Source organism: Engystomops pustulosus, chromosome 1 (assembly GCF_040894005.1).
Source record: "Engystomops pustulosus chromosome 1, aEngPut4.maternal, whole genome shotgun sequence".
NCBI classification, from domain to species: Eukaryota; Metazoa; Chordata; class Amphibia; order Anura; family Leptodactylidae; genus Engystomops; species Engystomops pustulosus.
The window spans coordinates 281,982,901-282,006,354 of NC_092411.1; the positions used below are offsets into that span (position 1 = coordinate 281,982,901).

Sequence of the window (23,454 nt, forward strand, 5' to 3'; positions counted from 1 at the left end):
GGAAAGCCTCAGAGGGATTCCCATCATTTCATCATACAAGGTAAATACCCATCTTGTGTCTGGGGCATATTTAACGCCTGATGGGATTTAATCCACTCCTGGAGTCCATCGGAGGTAAGAACCTCCCCAGCGAGACACAGACTCATCCGCTCTTCTCTATGGGAGAATCTCCTATAACTAAATGCTCCTGTCGTGTTCTGCAAACACAATGGACCACGTTTACTTAACCGGTCCTGTCGCGATCCCACGGCGCTTTGTCCGACGATGATTTGGGTCCGTCGCGATTCACGAGGATCGTGTGCCAGAGTTCCTGCATTCGCCGCTTCTGCGCCGAGGTTCGCCGGAGTTCACCTGCTTCTTCCCAGTGCATGTAAATCTTCAGTCCCGCACGTTGTCCAACCGCCGCCCCCCCCCCCCCCCGGATTTCTGTCGCGTGCAAGCCAGCGCCGATGCACCAAAATCTGATCAGGTGCGCCAAAATCCCGGAGCAGTTTGGCGCAAACCGAAAATTGTTGGGAAAATCCGACAAAAATGCATCCGACGGACCCTTAGTAAATGAGCCCCAATGTGTTTCTATATACAGACGTATCTATATATTCTGTACCATTATGAGTATTGCTGCAGAAATCCGAATTCTGGTATTGAAACATCTGTAATGCATTGAAAAGTAACGACGGGTGAGAGTGATACATATTGTATACAGAGTTCTAAATCCATAACTTGTGAGGGGATGGGCAGCCCATGTAATATGTATTCCAGTGCCTATGCCAGGAGGCGCTATTCTGGATTTCATCATGTCCGATCCTGTGTTATCAAAGTTAATGAGTTGCTGATTGAGGCCATAACTTGCATCCTCCTTGTAAGACGCGGTGTCCCGTGCACCCCCTGCCGCTCCTCTGCTCTTCACCTTTAGACTTTGGGTGACGCTCATAATTGTTATTTCCTTGTGAATCCAAACATATCCCAGAGCCTGACACGCAGGACCCTCGGGCCTCAGGGACAGGGCCATCATATTACTGATAACGTGGCGGTATAGGATGTATAGCGCTAACATATACCACAGCGCAATGTGATGGCACACTATAGGGGCCGGAGACTTACCCTGCGTCTATCAGCCAGGTGCATTTAGTCTTATACTTGTAATTCCCGGGGCCGTCCGTCACCGTTCCATTTGGACCCGTTAACCTACAAATACACAGAAAAGAAATATTATAAACCTGAAGACGGGAGAAACAAACAAGTGATGATCAGTCCAACCCCAGCGCTATAATATCTGACTGCCAGGGGGGAGGCACGCCGGGGGCAGGGAGCAGACACTCCTGCACCGGAGACCTTGGCAGGGGGTTACAATGTAATAATGTTATTGGCTGAGGTCACATGTGCCCCCGGGCTGGGAACCTGGCAGAGCGGCAAAAAGCAACAACTCAAGAGGAGAAGAGAAAAACCAAGAGCCAAAACACCGAAACATAGAGGAGGAATGTCATTATGGAGCTTGTCAGGCTGCGTATTACATGTGTGAGAGGCCGACTGCCAGAAGAGCAGGAGGAGAGGGAGAAGCATAGTATCGCCACCCACAGGGGAGGAGAGACCTCGCTATCACCACCCACAGGGGAGGAGAGGCCTCGCTATCACCACCCACAGGGGAGGAGAGGCCTCGCTATCACCACCCACAGGGGAGGAGAGGCCTCGCTATCACCACCCACAGGGGAGGAGAGGCCTCGCTATCACCACCCACAGGGGAGGAGAGGCCTCGCTATCACCACCCACAGGGGAGGAGAGGCCTCGCTATCACCACCCACAGGGGAGGAGAGGCCTCGCTATCACCACCCACAGGGGAGGAGAGGCCTCGCTATCACCACCCACAGGGGAGGAGAGGCCTCGCTATCACCACCCACAGGGGAGGAGAGGCCTCGCTATCACCACCCACAGGGGAGGAGAGGCCTCGCTATCACCACCCACAGGGGAGGAGAGGCCTCGCTATCACCACCCACAGGGGAGGAGAGGCCTCGCTATCACCACCCACAGGGGAGGAGAGGCCTCGCTATCACCACCCACAGGGGAGGAGAGGCCTCGCTATCACCACCCACAGGGGAGGAGAGGCCTCGCTATCACCACCCACAGGGGAGGAGAGGCCTCGCTATCACCACCCACAGGGGAGGAGAGGCCTCGCTATCACCACCCACAGGGGAGGAGAGGCCTCGCTATCACCACCCACAGGGGAGGAGAGGCCTCGCTATCACCACCCACAGGGGAGGAGAGGCCTCGCTATCACCACCCATAGGGGAGGAGAGGCCTCGATATCACCACCCACAGGGGAGGAGAGACCTCTCTATCACCACCCACAGGGGAGGAGAGGCCTCGCTATCACCACCCACAGGGGAGGAGAGGCCTCGCTATCACCACCCACAGGGGAGGAGAGGCCTCGCTATCGCCACCCACAGGGGAGGAGAGCCATCAGATGGATCGGGGGATCTCTAGTGGACTGTGACCCTGATGTTCCCGGCTCAGTAACTACATAATAGATGACTTATTGATGTGGCCGGCGCTGTCCATAGCCCCAGGTAACAACTCACGTCTGATAACCTGTGAGGCCGGTGAGTGACCGCACAGCACTCCTACAGGGAACCACCTCTTTACAGGGATATTATATTCACAGAGATCGAGCTTCCAAATTGAGCAAAGGATTCTCCAAAGTGTTATCAGATGTTGCTCTGACCAAACACTGAGCGTCTTTATACACTGATCCCCGAGCAAGGAAATGTAAAGAAAACATCAAGACAAACGGCAAATTACCCTCCAACAATGGACACCATTCAGCGGCGGTGCAGCCCGTATAGCGCAGACTCAGAGGCAAACACTGACTACGGGGGGTCTGACTAAATTATTCTTTTATTTACCCCTAGTGTAACAGCACCACACGTGGCCGTGTCTGGTATTACAGCTAACAATACCTGAACTGCAAAGCTGCGGAGAGAGGAGCTGAGGAGTTATGACAGCTCAACTCATGAATACATTGGACTCAAAGGAATTCCTCCGGAATCAGTTACAATCTGCAGGTCAGTAGGGAGCAGCAGTGTGTATATAGCACAGCACTCCCTACTGGGGGGGAGGAAGCTGCTCTACCCAGATCACTCCCTATTATACAACCAAGGTTATGAAAAGCCGGACTTTGGCTCCTTGGTATCGCTGGGTGTGATCACTTCCTCCTGCTATAAAGGTCATCGTATCACACGGTGCAAAGGCCAGAACAGACTTTTACATTTATTGGAAGTAATAACAATAACAGTGAGAGTCGTGGCCATAGTGACACGTAACTGCAGAGCATCGCCCCTGGGCAGTCACCTGCAGACGTGCCATCCGTGGAATTAGGTTTCTGAGAAGTTCTGACTTCTCTGTCCCTACAGGATGATCAGACAACATGAGGCCGATGATGAAATCTGCCCAAAATGTCCCAGATGACCTCAACAAGACGAGTATCTGCAGCCGCATCACCGCATGCATCCAGTTATCTGTGACAGCACTCAGAGATTTACAGGGGAACATCACCCAAAGCTTGTACAACCACCAATCTACCTGGCCCAAAACACTATTACATTGTCCAAACAGAAAGTGAAAGTTTGATGTACTCCTATTTGAGAGGTGGGGGAGGGGAGCGCCGGTATTCACATCATATTTACATTCCTATTACCCAATATCTAATGGAAAAAACCTCTAGTGACAACAAGTAACTACTATAATACTGCCCCCTATGTACAAGAATATAACTACTATAATACTGCCCCTTATGTACAGGAATATAACTACTCTAATACTGTCCCCTATGTACAAGAATATAACTACTATAATACTGTCCCCTATGTACAAGAATATAACTACTATAATACTGTCCCCTATGTACAAGAATATAACTACTATAATACTGCCCCCTATGTACAAGAATATAATTACTATAATACTACCCCCTATGTACAGGAATATAACTACTATAATACTGTCCCCTATGTACAAGAATATAACTACTATAATACTGCCCCCTATGTACAGGAATATAACTACTATAATACTGCCCCCTATGTACAAGAATATAACTACTATAATACTGCTCCCTATGTACAAGAATATAACTACTATAATACTGCCCCTATGTACAAGAATATAACTACTATAATACTGTCCCCTATGTACAAGAATATAACTACTATAATACTGCCCCCTATGTACAAGAATATAACTACTATAATACTGCCCCCTATGCACAAGAATATAACTACTATAATACTGCCCCCTATGTACAGGAATATAACTACTATAATACTACCCCTATGTACAAGAATATAACTACTATAATACTGCCCCCTATGTACAAGAATATAACTACTATAATACTGTACCCTATGTACAAGAATATAACTACAATAATACTGCCCCCTATGTACAAGAATATAACTACTATAATACTGCCCCCTATGTACAAGAATATAACTACTATAATACTGCCCCCTATGTACAGGAATATAACTACTATAATACTGTACCCTATGTACAAGAATATAACAACTATAACACTGCCCCCTATGTACAAGAATATAACTACTATAATACTGCCCCCTATGTACAAGAGTATAACTACTATAATACTGCCTCCTATGTACAAGAATATAACTACTATAATACTGCCCCCTATGTACAAGAATATAACTACTATAATACTGCCCCCTATGTACAAGAATATAACTACTATAATACTGCCCCCTATGTACAGGAATATAACTACTATGATACTGCCCCTATGTACAAGAATATAACTACTATAATACTGCCCCCTATGTACAGGAATATAACTACTATAATACTGCCCCCTATGTACAAGAATATAACTACTATAATACTGCCCCTATGTACAGGAATATAACTACTATAATACTGCCCCCTATGTACAGGAATATAACTACTATAATACTGTCCCTATGTACAGGAATATAACTACTATAATACTGCCCCCTATGTACAAGAATATAACTACTATAATACTGCCCCTATGTACAGGAATATAACTACTATAATACTGCCCCCTATGTACAGGAATATAACTACTATAATACTGTCCCTATGTACAGGAATATAACTACTATAATAATGCCCCCTATGTACAAGAATATAACTACTATAATACTGCCCCCTATGTACAAGAATATAAGTACTATAATACTGCGCCCTATGTACAGGAATATAACTACTATAATACTGCCCCCTATGTACAAGAATATAACTACTATAATACTGCTCCCTATGTACAAGAATATAACTACTATAATACTGCCCCCTATGTACAGGAATATAAGTACTATAATACTGCCCCCTATGTACAAGAATATAGCTACTATAATACTGCCCCCTATGCACAAGAATATAACTACTATAATACTGTCCCCTATGCACAAGAATATAACTACTATAATACTGCCCCCTATGTACAAGACTATAACTACTATAATACTGCCCCCCTATGTACAAGAATATAACTACTATAATACTGCCCCCTATGTACAAGAATATAACTACTATAATACTGCCCCTATGTACAAGAATATAACTACTATAATACTGCTCCCTATGTACAAGAATATAACTACTATAATCCTGCCTCCTAGAGGTGAGGTTGTGCGTGGTTTGAGCTCCTGAGACCTCTGCATGTCTGGAGATAGCCCAGGGCGGGGCCACCCTGGGTGGGGAAGCTCCCCAAGCAAGGCCCAGGCTCCAAGGCCTAATCTGGCAAACAGCAACCAGCCAGCTAAAGAAAGGGATGTAAATCCTAAAGTCTTTATGGAAGGAAGCAGCAGTGGCAGCAGTGCAAGTTCCAGTAATGGAAGGACAGTCGGTGTGGAAGTAGGAACATGTAAGAACCTGGTGAAGCTAGGTATGACTGAAAGTAAAAGTAAGCTGTTGGAAAGTCCAAGAGCAAGAAACATGCAGAGTGTGCAGCAGCCTCCATCCCAGGCCTCAGGTGGACAATCCACCTCCACCCCGGGCAGGCAGAGAAGGACATCGCTGGAGAGACAGACCATCCAGGAGAACCTGCAGCAGCGAGTTATGTTACCAGCGGAGCGCACAAGGTCTGGGGGCCTGCAAGCTGGAAAGGAGACCAAAGGCGGCCAGGAAGGAACATCTAGAGGTACCACTAATGTTGTGTCTGCAAAACATCCGGGGCTCAATCGCCCATTAGCAGTTTGTGACCCCAGTGCAGTTACAGCGACCGCAAAACACCAGAAGTCCCAGGACTCTGTGCCAAAATCTCAGGGGCCAGGAAAGAGCGGTGGTAGTGTGGCTACAGGATCCAGGCCTGCAAGCAAACAGCACCCTAGCAGCAAACTGCAGCCCCCATCACCTGAGCTCCAGCTGGCCAGACAGATCCCAGGACTGGTGAGGAAGATGGAGACACTCAAAATCCAGAAACTTCACCTGCAGAAACAGATAGACTGCACTTACAAACTGAGGGCAGCAAACCCAGGGAAGCAGGTCCTGCTAGACAAGAAGCTGGACTCACTGGCCAAACAACTGGCTGACGTTGTGCAGGAGATGGAGGCCACCATTGAGCAGATGGGACCAGTGGGAGAGACATACAGGAACCAACAAAGGTTTGAGAGAGACCAGGCCTCATCATCCAGGTGTGAGACCCCGCAGCCCCATGTGAGACCCATACTGCAACCAGCTACTCTGCCTTTTGAGGAGGGAGTCGTGTATAAGAAAAGACAGCAACAGCCAAGTCCTGCAACAGCTCCCAGTGATGCACCACACATCCCAGCAACCCATGGTGATGCACCACAAGTCCCAGCAACCACTGGTGATGCACCACACGTCCCAGCAACCGCTGGTGATGCACCACACGTCCCAGCAACCGCTGGTGATGCACCACACGTCCCAGCAACCGCTGGTGATGCACCACACGTCCCAGCAACCGCTGGTGAGGCACCACATGTCCCAGCAACCGCTGGTGATGCACCACACGTCCCAGCAACCGCTGGTGAGGCACCACAAGTCCCAGCAACCACTGGTGAGGTACCACAAGTCCCAGCAACCTCTGGAGAGGCACTGCAAGTTCCAGCTGTCCGTGGACTATTACCTGATAACAGCAGTGAAGTGGAGGAGGCACCACAAGTCCCAGGTGGCAGTGCACTTCAGGAGGACTCTGGACTCCCGCCAGAAGGTAACTCTGTAGCACCTCAGGGTGTATCTACACAGAACTGTGTGGTGAGGCGTGTATGTGAGCAGGACATTCAGGACTGTGATCTGCAGGAGCTTAATGCTCTTAATAGTGTTGCTGATATGTCTGAAATTGCTGATATTTCTGTTACTGAAGTGTCTGAAATTGCTGATGTCTCTGTGGATAATGTCCTAGCTGAGCAGGCATCTCAGGTGCAGTATATGGAAACTGGAGACACAGAGGGCCCTGATGTTGTTGCGGAGGGAGCGGGTCAATCTACGGCTGAAGAGTTCCCCCCCTTAGTTACACCACAGACAGCAGAGCCCCATGGTCCGGGTGGTCAGCAGCCCCCTACTACTGATGGTCCCCGGCCCACACATCCCCTACAGCAGGACAGGGGTCAGTCATCAGGGAATGCATGGAGTCGGGGTTCCCCATTTTTCTCCTCTAGCACCCATTACACCGGCCAGGCTTTCAAGAGGAGGAACGTTGTCAGGTTTAGGCATAGAGGGGCTAAGGAGGATCTGCCTGACAGGAGGCACGTGGTGAGGGATATGTTATGCACCCAGATGGGTTTCCAGCCAGCCGACATCCTGGCCGTAATAAATCTGCCTGACAGACAGGGGTATGACATTAGCTTCAAGCTGATGTCTAATCTGGACCGTTTCTGGGCTCAACAACCCCGTTATAGAGATACTGAGGGGTGGAACAAGTTTAGTTTCATTCCCATCTCCAAACTAGATACAGCGATTGTCACCATAATGTTCTGGAACGAGTCTGTCCCCCCTCAAGATATCATCATATGGCTCAAGAGACATTGCACCCTCATGTCAGACATGACCAAGACCAGGGATGAGGATGGGATCTGGACCGGGGGGTGGAGGGTCCTGGTTAAATTACATCAGAACCAGAACATCACCCATCACCTCCCCAACTCCTTCTTTATTGGCAGAGAGAAGGGTGTGTGTTTCTATGTCGGTCAGCCCAGGCTATGCTTTAGGTGTGGGAGATCAGGTCACGTGGCAAGTAACTGCACCACAGTGAAGTGCACCCTGTGCGGGGACCTCGGCCATGTGAGCGCCAACTGCCAGACCATCAGATGCAACCTTTGTGGTCAAATCGGTCACCCCCACAGAGACTGTCCTGAAGCCTGGCACAACATCTGTAGGGACCTCCCCGATGAAGACCTAATGGAAGGGGCAGATGTACCAGAAGAGGAGCAGGAGGAGGAGGCCCTATTGTCAGGGTCAGTGTGTACTGTGCCAGAGACCCCAGATATTAGTGGTGCTACCCCGGACCATCCAGGGACAGGTAACACAGAGGGAGACATGGAGGTAGTGGAGCAGCCTATAGAGCAGCCAGTGCCTGTCCCTTCCCCCGAACTGACACCGACCACTGGGGGAAATCATAGTGTTAAAAAGAGGAAGAAGGATAAGAGCACCAGAAAACCCGAGAGTGCGTGGACCACCGTCCAAAAACCCTCTAAAATGAAAATGCAGAGTCAGGCTGATGTTACTGTAACCACAAATAGGTACAGCGTACTGTCCGAGTCAGATGGAGAGGAGGAAATAGAGAGAGAACTGAAGCGCATGATGGAGGAGTATGATGATGATCCAGGGGGGGATCCTCCCACAAAAAGGAAACCCCTTCATGCCGAGTCTCAGTCAGTATGGGATATGGAAACCGGTAGTCAGGAAGATAACTCTGACTCTGACTTATGATGATGGGGATGGTCTTTCTTCTTCTTTTTCTAATGGCAGACTTCCATCTTACTGTGATCACCAGTAATGTAAACAGTATTAGGGCTAGAAGGACCAGACATGTTGTGTATGATCATCTAAGATATCTCAATGCCGATGTGTTTTTCTTACAGGAGACCCGTTTAAACACCTTGGGTCTCATGCGAGAGGCGGAGAGAGATTGGCAGTCTGGTCCTTCCTTTTGGTCGCTGGCTGTGGAGCCTTATGCCGGGGTCTCCATCTTGTTTAACACCCATGATGTCACCGTCCACAGACTCACTGAGATATCGATGGGACGGTGCCTGCTGCTAGAGGTCACCATCAGAGGCAGAAGACTCCGGCTCATTAACATCTATGGCCCACAGACAGTGACCGAAAGGACTCAGCTTTTTAACGATGTAAAGCCTTATCTGTTCACATCAATTCCTGTCATCATGGCTGGGGACTTTAATGCCACCACTACCACCAGGGACAGGAACAGTAGGCCTCTTACCAGAGACTGTAAGGTCCTTAACAGTATTATTCAGCAGGCTGGCCTGTCTGATGTTTTTGTACAGGGTGGTAGGAGTCCAAAGTTCACCTACACCTGTGCAGGACGCAGCAGCAGGATAGATCTCGCTCTGGTAAGTCCTACTGAAGCCATCAGTGAGAGAATGGAAAGGAATGTCCCATATTCGGATCACTTTGCCTTATATTTTTGTTTGGGTTCCTCTAAGTATCCTGATGTTGGAAGAGGACTATGGAGACTAAATTCTAGTCTGTTAGATGATATTTCTGTCCAGGAATACATTTCATCTTTTTTGCTGCACCAACTGGACAGAGTGGATTTTTATGACAACATGGCTGACTGGTGGGAGGACGTCAAGGAGGAGATCCGGTCCCTCTTACAGAAACTGTCAATTAAGAAGGGGAGAAGTAAGTACAGCCAGTATCTGAGACTGCGTAAAGAATTGGAGTCACTCTATTCGGCGGGTGGGGATGACCAACAAAGGATTGACCGGCTGAAATCTGAGATAAGACAGTATCAGTACAGTAGGTACACCTCCCTGGTAGTGGAAAGGGACTATGGAACCCGAGGGGCACCGGATCCATTTGAGAATTGCCGGGAGCGTGTAGAGAAGAAACTGATCGCAGGTCTCACTGACTCCCAGGGTGTTTTACAAGAGTCTCGGGAGGGTATCCTGGGAGTGGTGAGATCGTACTATACTGACTTGTTTCAGAAGAAGGCTTTGGATAATGAAAAAGTGACCCAATTCTTGGAGGCAACTCCAGGCCCTGATACTAGAGAATTGGACTTTTCTCCTTTGACAGCAGAAATAACAGTGGAGGAGATAAAAGAGGCCATTGATAAGTTACATCTGAAGAAGGCACCAGGTCCAGATGGTATTACAGCAGAATTTTATAAGAAGTTCAGAGACCTCTTGGCTCCAATCCTTGTGGATGTTTACAGAAATTGTCTAGAAAATCACCTGATGCCTCCATCCATGAGGGTCTCATCGCTAATTCTGCTGTCCAAAGGGAAAGAGCCAAGTGACATCAAGAACTGGAGGCCCATCGCCCTCTTGAATGTTGATAGGAAAATTCTGGCAAAAATCCTCTTTTCTAGATTAGTCTGTTTGTCCCCGGCACTGTTGGCAGGCTCTCAGTACGGGACAGTAAGAGGGCGGAACATCTCTGGAGCAGTCCTCTCGATAAGGGAGATGTTTGAGAGATGTAAAGCTCTGAGGTGTGGGAGATATGTTGTAGGTCTGGACCAGGCTAAAGCCTTTGACAGGGTTGACCACGATTATCTATGGGCAACTTTATCAAAGTACGGTATTCCGGGAGAATTTGTGGATTGGCTGAGAACTTTATATAGAGAGGCGAAGAGCTTTCCTCTGATCAATGGTTGGCAGGGTGACACTTTCAGGGTAGAGGCGGGGGTGAGGCAGGGCTGCCCCCTGAGTCCACTGCTGTATGTGTTTGCTATAGATCCATTCCTGAGATCACTGCAGCGGTGTGATTTTCAGGGGGTGCAGGTCCCCCATTGCTTGCCCCTGGATGTTGTTGCCTACGCGGATGATGTGACTGTGGTGATATCTGAACCTCGTGAGGTGGAGATGTTGTCTGCAGCCATCAGAAGTTACTCAGAGGCCTCCGGGTCTCTGGTCAATCTTGAGAAGAGTCAAGCTTTCTGGACATTGGATACTGCTCCTGGCTTTGATCTGCCACAGTTTGTAAAGGCCTCCACCCATATTAAAATCCTTGGGGTTAAATTCGGGAGGGAAGATAATTCTGCACTAAATTGGGGGGAGAAGTTGGAAGCCGGAAATGTAAAGGTTCAGCGATGGAAGAACTGGAGGCTGACCTATAGAGAAAGGGTTGCTCTGCTGAAGACTTACCTGGTCCCTGTCTTCCTCTACGTCTCTGTTGTCTTTCCTTTGCCAGAATCTTCCTCCGCTAGGCTCTTTAGCCTGTTCTTCCAACTTTTATGGGGGAACAGGTTGAACCCAGTAAAAAGAGGGATCACCTACCTGCAGAGGAGAGAGGGTGGGCTGGATATGTTAAATCCAAGGGTCTTCTTTGACTCAGTGTTTCTGAAAGTTAATTTCGGTAGCCTGGACTCAAATAATGGTCTCCTGTGGGTAAGTAGTGTCAGGGACTGGATATTGCCTTTTGCAGAGTCTTGGGTGCGAGGCGGCAGTCTCAAGAGGGGCCGATGGACTCCTGGCTTCCTCCCCCAGTATCTGGAGTATGGTCTCAGGTGTTTACGGAAATGGGGGATAGATAAGTCTTTTATTGAAAGTAATACCAGGAGAGATCTGTACTCCAGAGTCTGTAGGACCTTCTATTCTCTGCAGCTGGCACTTCCAGACTGTCCAACCACCACCCTAAAGGACAGCCTGAGGTTTCTGAATGGTCGGAGGCTGCCCCATAAGTTTCGTGACATCGCCTGGCTCTCATTACAGGGGAAACTGTTTGTCAGGGGGAATCTTAAGTTCCTCAGTATGGTAGATCGTATGTGTCCCCTCGGGTGTCAGACAGAGGAGACTATGGTCCATTTTATATCAGAGTGCTGGGGTGGACGGAATATCTGGCGTGACATATCCACCAAGCTAAGACTAACATCACTGCAGTCCCTCAGGTACCCAGAGATCCTCTATGGTGTGACACATACTGTAAGTAACACCAACCAGGAGACCATGTATATAGTGATCCAGGTCATCAAGTACTACCACTGGCACATGAGAACCAGAGTGTCCATCCATAGCGAGGACTTCCACCATCATAAGGCCATAAGTCTCATCATGTCCGAGCTCAGGTGGATCCGGTCATTAGAGGTCAGGAAAAAGGGGGAGAATATAAGACTTTGGAGGAACATTCATCTGGAGTGAAATATGTCTGATTATATAATGTGGAAGCATTTGTTTTTTTTCTGTTTTTTTTGTTTCCCTTTCAGCTAAAATGGACTCTTAAGTTACATTTAATATACATTTTATTTTTTATGAACATGTATGATTTATACTGAATGATCTATGATTTATTTTGATGGAAAAGTATTTCTGTATTTATGTTTGTTTTTTACTAATAAAAATTGCCCCCTATGTACAAGAATATAACTACTATAATACTGCCCCCTATGTACAGGAATATAACTACTATAATACTGCCCTCTATGTACAGGAATATAACTACTATAATACTACCCCCTATGTACAAGAATATAACTACTATAATACTGCCCCCTATGTACAGGAATATAACTACTATAATACTACCCCCTATGTACAAGAATATAACTACTATAATACTGCCCTCTATGTACAGGAATATAACTACTATAATACTGCCCCCTATGTACAAGAATATAACTACTATAACACTGCCCCCTATGTACAAGAACATAAACAATAACAAGAATATACTAAGTTTAGAAGGTCTCCCGGCCCTCTCCTTAGATGACGTCATGTTTCCTAATTCAGTCCTATAATAAGTAGGACATTGTGACGCAGCGAGTTGTGACACCCGGTTATTAGGCTCCAGTAATCCAGCGAGGACGACCATAAAAGATTTTACAGTGAGATAAAACAGTCAGCACTCGCATCACAGGGCATAAAGCAAAAGTTTACAGAGACTGATATAACAGGGCAATATAACAGATGATATATAAACTCATAATACTGCACGATATAGGACAGCAGGTAATACCCAGCCCCAGCCGGGGGAAGCTGCAGCTGTATCAGGCGCTGGGACAGGGGACGGGTGGGGGTGAGGTTTTTAGAGCTGAGGTGCTGTGTCCCTGTAAACAAACAGGAGCCCAGCACCGAGGGACGACGGCGCGGGACACAGAGCGAAGGATAAAGTATGTTTTTTTTTTAACTACAATATTTGGTTTTTATACTGTTACATAAAAACCAATCTAAGCCGCCCATCAGCGCAGTCTGTAGTAACATAATACAATTGTAAAAGTCAAAGCGAGTAAAAACCGGCTCCTGTTACAGAATGGTTTCTCATTGTAACAGTTGGTTCCCCACTCGCCACCACCTCCGCCCCAGGCGCGCCGCCCCAACCGTGTCCACATAAGGAGCCATGACCCATGATGCCAGGACCCGAGGCAACATAGAAATCCCTACTTCTGCTGAAGGGTTTTTTTCATGCAATTTAGAGGATCCTTAGGACATGAGGGGGCAGAAACCCGAAACGGGAGGACATGAGGGGGCAGAAACCCGAAACGGGAGGACATGAGGGGGCAGAAACCCGAAACGGGAGGACATGAGGGGGCAGAAACCCGAAACGGGAGGACATGAGGGGGCAGAAACCCGAAACGGGAGGACATGAGGGGGCAGAAACCCGAAACGGGAGGACATGAGGGGGCAGATACCCGAAACGGGAGGACATGAGGGGGCAGATACCCGAAACGGGAGGACATGAGGGGGCAGATACCCGAAACGGGAGGACATGAGGGGGCAGATACCCGAAACGGGAGGACATGAGGGGGCAGATACCCGAAACGGGAGGACATGAGGGGGCAGATACCCGAAACGGGAGGACATGAGGGGGCAGATACCCGAAACGGGAGGACATGAGGGGGCAGATACCCGAAACGGGAGGACATGAGGGGGCAGATACCCGAAACGGGAGGACATGAGGGGGCAGATACCCGAAACGGGAGGACATGAGGGGGCAGATACCCGAAACGGGAGGACATGAGGGGGAAGATACCCGAAACGGGAGGACATGAGGGGGCAGATACCCGAAACGGGAGGACATGAGGGGGCAGATACCCGAAACGGGAGGACATGAGGGGGCAGATACCCGAAACGGGAGGACATCTATGGAAAGGAAAACCCCTATAAACGCCACCTGTGGGGCTCCTTACATCATATCCTGTGCAGAAAATGCTCTGTGAGCTCCACCACCTGCATTCCAGTTTGATACATCACCCAGGCTGGACTGCATGTGATTGTAGCAAACCCTCAGCTGTGAAAAGTTTAAGGTCAATAGAGGATTATTGCCTCATTAGTGAAGATCTTGTAAATCAGAGGCGGTGCGTGACTGGAGGTTCTGCAGCAGCTCCAGTTTCCTCTATGGTGCGCTGGTTCTGTATAATGGACACGTGTAGTGCTGCGGGGAGATGGGATTATACAATCATGTGATCCGCAGCGCCGCCCGTATCTTATATCATCACAGATTACATGCAATCTAATCAGCGCCAGGCAAGATGCCGCCCGTCAGGCTGGAAACTACCAGTCATTCTATGCCGGCATTCACACCTCCAGGTCCCCATCCAGTGTAAGGAGGTTTCCTGGCATCGCAACGTGTCCCAACGATTGCTCATACAGTGAGGTGCCTCTTCCAGTCCTCGTAAAGAAGAAGTTCACATCTGTAGCAACCAGTGATTGGCTTCTACCAACACGCAGACTGTCTCCCCAGTGACTTAACCTAATCAGTGAAGAAACAATCAGCGGAGGCCGGGGATGGATACCATACAGTGACATCCGTCCCCTATGTGCTCTGCTGGCCTCCGCTGAGCGTATACTGCTCTCTACAGTAGGAAGATAAAGTGTGGCAGGATGTGTAGCGCGGTATAGAAGCACAGTACGGCAGGTTGTATAGCGCAGTATAGAAGCACAGTACGGCAGGTTGTATAGCGCAGTATAGAAGCACAGTACGGCAGGATGTGTAGCGCAGTATAGAAGCACGGTACGGCAGGTTGTATAGCAGAGTATAGAAGCACAGTACGGCAGGATGTATAGCGCAGTATAGAAGCACGGTACGGCAGGATGTATAGCGCAGTATAGAAGCACAGTACGGCAGGTTGTGTAGCGCAGTATAGAAGCACGGTACGGCAGGATGTATAGCGCGGTATAGAAGCACAGTACGGCAGGATGTATAGCGCGGTATAGAAGCACAGTACGGCAGGATGTGTAGCGCGGTATAGAAGCACAGTACGGCAGGATGTATAGCGCAGTATAGAAGCACAGTACGGCAGGATGTATAGCGCAGTATAGAAGCACAGTACGGCAGGATGTGTAGCGCAGTATAGAGGCACAGTACGGCAGGTTGTGTAGCGCAGTATAGAAGCACAGTACGGCAGGTTGTGTAGCGCAGTATAGAAGCACAGTACGGCAGGATGTATAGCGCAGTATAGAAGCACAGTACGGCAGGATGTATAGCGCAGTATAGAAGCACAGTACGGCAGGTTGTGTAGCGCAGTATAGAAGCACAGTACGGCAGGATGTATAGCGCAGTATAGAAGCACAGTACGGCAGGATGTATAGCGCAGTATAGAAGCACAGTACGGCAGGTTGTGTAGCGCAGTATAGAAGCACAGTACGGCAGGTTGTGTAGCGCAGTATAGAAGCACAGTACGGCAGGATGTGTAGCGCGGTATAGAAGCACGGTACGGCAGGTTGTGTAGCGCGGTATAGAAGCACGGTACGGCAGGTTGTGTAGCGCGGTATAGAAGCACAGTACGGCTGGTTGTGTAGCGCAGTATAGAAGCACAGTACGGCAGGTTGTGTAGCGCAGTATAGAAGCGCAGTACGGCAGGATGTATAGCGCAGTATAGAAGCACAGTACGGCAGGATGTGTAGCGCGGTATAGAAGCACAGTACGGCAGGTTGTGTAGCGCAGTATAGAAGCACAGTACGGCAGGTTGTGTAGCGCAGTATAGAAGCACAGTACGGCAGGATGTATAGCGCGGTATAGAAGCACGGTACGGCAGGTTGTGTAGCGCGGTATAGAAGCACGGTACGGCAGGTTGTGTAGCGCAGTATAGAAGCACAGTACGGTAGGTTGTGTAGCGCAGTATAGAAGCACAGTACGGCAGGATGTGTAGCGCAGTATAGAAGCACAGTACGGCAGGATGTATAGCAGAGTATAAAAGCACAGTACGGCAGGATGTATAGCGCAGTATAGAAGCACAGTACGGCAGGATGTGTAGCGCAGTATAGAAGCACAGTACGGCAGGTTGTGTAGCGCAGTATAGAAGCACGGTACGACAGGTTGTATAGAGCAGTATAGAAGCACAGTACGGCAGGTTGTGTAGCGCAGTATAGAAGCACAGTACGGTAGGTTGTGTAGCGCAGTATAGAAGCACAGTACGGCAGGATGTGTAGCGCAGTATAGAAGCACAGTACGGCAGGATGTATAGCAGAGTATAAAAGCACAGTACGGCAGGATGTGTAGCGCAGTATAGAAGCACAGTACGGCAGGTTGTGTAGCGCAGTATAGAAGCACGGTACGACAGGTTGTATAGAGCAGTATAGAAGCACGGTACGGCAGGTTGTGTAGCGCGGTATAGAAGCACAGTACGGCAGGTTGTGTAGCGCGGTATAGAAGCACGGTACGGCAGGATGTGTAGCGCAGTATAGAAGCACGGTACGGCAGGATGTGTAGCGCGGTATAGAAGCACGGTACGGCAGGTTGTGTAGCGCAGTATAGAAGCACGGTACGGCAGGATGTATAGCGCAGTATAGAAGCACAGTACGGCAGGATGTATAGCGCAGTATAGAAGCACGGTACGGCAGGTTGTGTAGCGCAGTATAGAAGCACAGTACGGCAGGTTGTGTAGCGCGGTATAGAAGCACAGTACGGCAGGTTGTGTAGCGCGGTATAGAAGCACAGTACGGCAGGTTGTGTAGCGCAGTATAGAAGCACGGTACGGCAGGATGTGTAGCGCGGTATAGAAGCGCAGTACGGCAGGTTGTGTAGCGCGGTATAGAAGCACAGTACGGCAGGTTGTGTAGCGCGGTATAGAAGCACTGTACGGCAGGTTGTATAGAGCAGTATAGAAGCACGGTACGGCAGGATGTGTAGCGCAGTATAGAAGCACGGTACGGCAGGTTGTATAGAGCAGTATAGAAGCACGGTACGGCAGGTTGTGTAGCGCGGTATAGAAGCGCGGTACGGCAGGATGTGTAGCGCGGTATAGAAGCACGGTACGGCAGGATGTATAGCGCGGTATAGAAGCACAGTACGGCAGGTTGTGTAGCGCAGAATAGAAGCACGGTACGGCAGGATGTATAGCGCAGTATAGAAGCACGGTACGGCAGGTTGTGTAGCACAGTATAGAAGCACAGTACGGCAGGATGTGTAGCGCAGTATAGAAGCACAGTACGGCATGATGTATAGCAGAGTATAGAAGCGCGGTACGGCAGGATGTGTAGCCCATTATAGAAGCACGGTACGGCAGGATGTGTAGCGCGGTATAGAAGCACGGTACGGCAGGATGTATAGCGCAGTATAGAAGCACAGTACGGCAGGTTGTGTAGCGCAGTATAGAAGCACGGTACGGCAGGTTGTGTAGCGCAGTATAGAAGCACAGTACGGCAGGTTGTGTAGCGCAGTATAGAAGCACGGTACGGCAGGTTGTATAGCAGAGTATAGAAGCACAGTACGGCAGGATGTATAGCGCAATATAGAAGCACAGTACGGCAGGATGTGTAGCCCATTATAGAAGCACGGTACGGCAGGATGTATAGCGCAGTATAGAAGCACAGTACGGCAGGTTGTGTAGCGCAGTATAGAAGCACAGTACGGCAGGTTGTGTAGCGCAGTATAGAAGCACAGTACGGCAGGATGTGTAGCGCAGTATAGAAGCGCAGTACGGCAGGATGTATAGCGCAGTATAGAAGCACAGTACGGCAGGTTGTGTAGCGCGGTATAGAAGCACAGTACGGCAGGTTGTGTAGCGCGGTATAGAAGCACAGTACGGCAGGATGTATAGCGCAGTATAGAAGCACAGTACGGCAGGTTGTGTAGCGCGGTATAGAAGCACAGTACGGCAGGTTGTGTAGCGCAGTATAGAAGCACAGTACGGCAGGATGTGTAGCGCAGTATAGAAGCACAGTACGGCAGGATGTATAGCACGGTATAGAAGCACTGTACGGCAGGATGTATAGCACGGTATAGAAGCACGGTACGGCAGGTTGTGTAGCGCGGTATAGAAGTACAGTACGGCAGGTTGTGTAGCGCAGTATAGAAGCACAGTACGGCAGGTTGTGTAGCGCAGTATAGAAGCACAGTACGGCAGGATGTGTAGCGCAGTATAGAAGCACAGTACGGCAGGATGTATAGCAGAGTATAAAAGCACAGTACGGCAGGATGTATAGCGCAGTATAGAAGCACAGTACGGCAGGATGTGTAGCGCAGTATAGAAGTACGGTACGGCAGGTTGTGTAGCGCGGTATAGAAGCACAGTACGGCAGGATGTATAGCAGAGTATAAAAGCACAGTACGGCAGGATGTATAGCGCAGTATAGAAGCACAGTACGGCAGGATGTGTAGCGCAGTATAGAAGCACGGTACGGCAGGTTGTATAGAGCAGTATAGAAGCACGGTACGGCAGGTTGTGTAGCGCGGTATAGAAGCACGGTACGGCAGGTTGTGTAGCGCGGTATAGAAGCACAGTACGGCAGGTTGTGTAGCGCGGTATAGAAGCACGGTACGGCAGGATGTGTAGCGCAGTATAGAAGCACGGTACGGCAGGATGTGTAGCGCGGTATAGAAGCACGGTACGGCAGGTTGTGTAGCGCAGTATAGAAGCACGGTACGGCAGGATGTATAGCGCAGTATAGAAGCACGATACGGCAGGTTGTGTAGCGCAGTATAGAAGCACGGTACGGCAGGATGTGTAGCGCGGTATAGAAGCACGGTACGGCAGGATGTATAGCACGGTATAGAAGCACTGTACGGCAGGTTGTGTAGCGCGGTATAGAAGCACGGTACGGCAGGTTGTGTAGCGCGGTATAGAAGCACGGTACGGCAGGATGTATAGCACGGTATAGAAGCACTGTACGGCAGGTTGTATAGAGCAGTATAGAAGCACGGTACGGCAGGATGTGTAGCGCAGTATAGAAGCACGGTACGGCAGGTTGTGTAGCGCAGTATAGAAGCACGGTACGGCAGGTTGTATAGCGCAGTATAGAAGCACAATACGGCAGGTTGTATAGCGCGGTATAGAAGCACTTTTGCTAGAGCCTGCGCCAGAAACAACAAGTGATGAGACATTTACTAGGATGACACAGACACTCAGTAAATTCACTGTGTCATGTGCCGGTGGGGCAAAGGATACACGCACTGCACACACAATACATACACACGGCACAACACACTATGTAACCACGACCCATACACTGCACACACACACACAGCGCATACACTGCACACACACAGCGCATACACTGTACACACACGCACACACACAGCGCATACACTGTACACACACGCACACACACAGCGCATACACTGTACGCACACACACAGCGCATACACTGTACACACACGCACACACACACAGCGCATACACTGTACACACACACACACACACAGCGCATACACTGTACACACACACACACACACAGCGCATACACTGTACACACACACACACAGCGCATACACTGTACACACACACACACAGCGCATACACTGTACACACACACACACAGCGCATACACTGTACACACACACACACAGCGCATACACTGTACACACACACACACAGCGCATACACTGTACACACACACACACAGCGCATACACTGTACACACACACACACAGCGCATACACTGTACACACACACACACAGCGCATACACTGTACACACACAGCACAGCGCATACACTGTACACACACAGCACAGCGCATACACTGTACACACACGCACAGCGCATACACTGTACACACACACAGCGCATACACTGTACACACACACAGCGCATACACTGTACACACACACAGCGCATACACTGTACACACAGCGCATACACTGTACACACACACACAGCGCATACACTGTACACACACAGCGCATACACTGTACACACACAGCGCATACACTGTACACACACAGCGCATACACTGTACACACACAGCGCATACACTGTACACACACAGCGCATACACTGTACACACACAGCGCATACACTGTACACACACAGCGCATACACTGTACACACACAGCGCATACACTGTACACACACAGCGCATACACTGTACACACACAGCGCATACACTGTACACACACAGCGCATACACTGTACACACACAGCGCATACACTGTACACACACACACACAGCGCATACACTGTACACACACACACACAGCGCATACACTGTACACACACACACACAGCGCATACACTGTACACACACACAGCGCATACACTGTACACACACACAGCACATACACTGTACACACACACAGCACATACACTGTACACACACACACAGCACATACACTGTACACACACACACAGCACATACACTGTACACACACACACACAGCACATACACTGTACACACACACACACAGCACATACACTGTACACACACACAGCACATACACTGTACACACACACACACAGCACATACACTGTACACACACACACAGCACATACACTGTACACACACACACAGCACATACACTGTACACACACACACAGCACATACACTGTACACACACACACAGCACATACACTGTACACACACACAGCACATACACTGTACACACACACACAGCACATACACTGTACACACACACACAGCACATACACTGTACACACACACACAGCACATACACTGTACACACACACAGCACATACACTGTACACACACACAGCACATACACTGTACACACACACACAGCACATACACTGTACACACACACAGCACATACACTGTACACACACACAGCACATACACTGTACACACACACACAGCACATACACTGTACACACACACAGCACATACACTGTACACACACACAGCACATACACTGTACACACACACAGCACATACACTGTACACACACACACAGCACATACACTGTACACACACACAGCACATACACTGTACACACACACAGCACATACACTGTACACACACACAGCACATACACAGCACATACACTGTACACACACACACAGCACATACACAGTACACACACATACAGCACATACACTGTACACACACACACAGCACATACACTGTACACACACAGCACATACACTGTACACACACACAGCACATACACTGTACACACACACAGCACATACACTGTACACACACACACAGCACATACACTGTACACACACACACAGCACATACACTGTACACACACACACAGCACATACACTGTACACACACACAGCACATACACTGTACACACACACACAGCACATACACTGTACACACACACACAGCACATACACTGTACACACACACACAGCACATACACTGTACACACACACACAGCACATACACTGTACACACACACACAGCACATACACTGTACACACACACACAGCACATACACTGTACACACACACACAGCACATACACTGTACACACACACACAGCACATACACTGTACACACACACACAGCACATACACTGTACACACACACACAGCACATACACTGTACACACACACACAGCACATACACTGTACACACACACACAGCACATACACTGTACACACACACACAGCACATACACTGTACACACACACACAGCACATACACTGTACACACACACACAGCACATACACTGTACACACACACACAGCGCATACACTGTACACACACACACAGCACATACACTGTACACACACACACAGCACATACACTGTACACACACACAGCACATACACTGTACACACACACACACACAGCACATACACAGTACACACACATACAGCACATACACTGTACACACACAGCACATACACTGTACACACACACACAGCACATACACTGTACACACACACACAGCACATACACTGTACACACACACACACACAGCACATACACAGTACACACACATACAGCACATACACAGTACACACACACACAGCGCATACACTGAACACACACACAGCGCATACACTGTACACACACACACACAGCGCATACACTGTACACACACACACAGCACATACACTGTACACACACACAGCACATACACACACGCTGTGCACATACACACACGCTGTACACACACACACACTGTACACACACTATATACACTGTATACAGAGTGCAGTGTGAGCTCGCACTCACCTGAAGCGGCCCCCGCAGTGTTGGCACTGCTCTCCGGTCCAGCCGGGATCGCACAGGCACTGCCCGCTGCTGCTCTGGCACACGCCGTTCACACAGGGCTTGTCACAGTCCTTGGCGTGCAGCGCGGGCACGGAGAGCTGGAGCAGGACGAGGAGCAGCAGCCCCGCAGTCCGCATGTCTCCCCCGGGGCCGGCGCTCTCGCTCCGGGTCTCTCCTGCGCTCACACGGATGTCGTCACCGGGCTGCCAGGCCTGACCCGGGGGCGGGGCTCCGCGCTGTCACGTGACGCTGCGCTCCACGCCAGAAGCGACCATTCTGAGGGACTGCAGGGGTGCGTCAGCTGTCGCCCTGCTGAGCCACAGTGGACTGCTCCGGAGGACGTCCCCATCACCTGTGCGGAGGATAGACTGTATAATAATCACCTGAGAGGGGGATAGACTGTATAATAATCACCTGTGAGGAGGATAGACTGTATAATAATCACCTGTGAGGAGGATAGGCTGTATAATAATCACCTGTGAGGAGGAGACTGTATAATAATCACCTGTGAGGGGGATAGACTGTATAATAATCACCTGTGAGGAGGATAGACTGTATAATAATCACCTGTGAGGAGGATAGACTGTATAATAATCACCTGAGAGGGGGATAGACTGTATAATAATCACCTGTGAGGGGGATAGACTGTATAATAATCACCTGTGAGGAGGAGACTGTATAATAATCACCTGTGAGGGGGATAGACTGTATAATAATCACCTGTGAGGGGGATAGACTGTATAATAATCACCTGTGAGGGGGATAGACTGTATAATAATCACCTGTGAGGAGGAGACTGTATAATAATCACCTGTGAGGGGGATAGACTGTATAATAATCATCTGTGAGGAGGATAGACTGTATAATAATCACCTGTGAGGAGGATAGACTGTATAATAATCACCTGTGAGGGGGAAGGACTGTATAATAA

The 23,454-nt window shown here is 49.1% G+C and overlaps 1 protein-coding gene across 1 annotated transcript in view; it reads right to left on the reverse strand.

The window, feature by feature from the left end:
- The window catches only part of ATRN (attractin), an 81,980-nt gene extending 59,206 nt beyond the window's left edge, over positions 1-22,774 (reverse strand). The window contains exons 1-2 of the mRNA XM_072126344.1: positions 22,485-22,774; positions 1,102-1,185 (exon numbers count right to left, since the gene is read on the reverse strand). Coding sequence (XP_071982445.1) covers positions 1,102-1,185; positions 22,485-22,660 — 260 coding nt within the window. The 5' untranslated portion in view covers positions 22,661-22,774. The remainder of the gene's footprint in view (positions 1-1,101; positions 1,186-22,484) is intronic.
- Between the last annotated feature and the right edge of the window lie 680 nt (positions 22,775-23,454).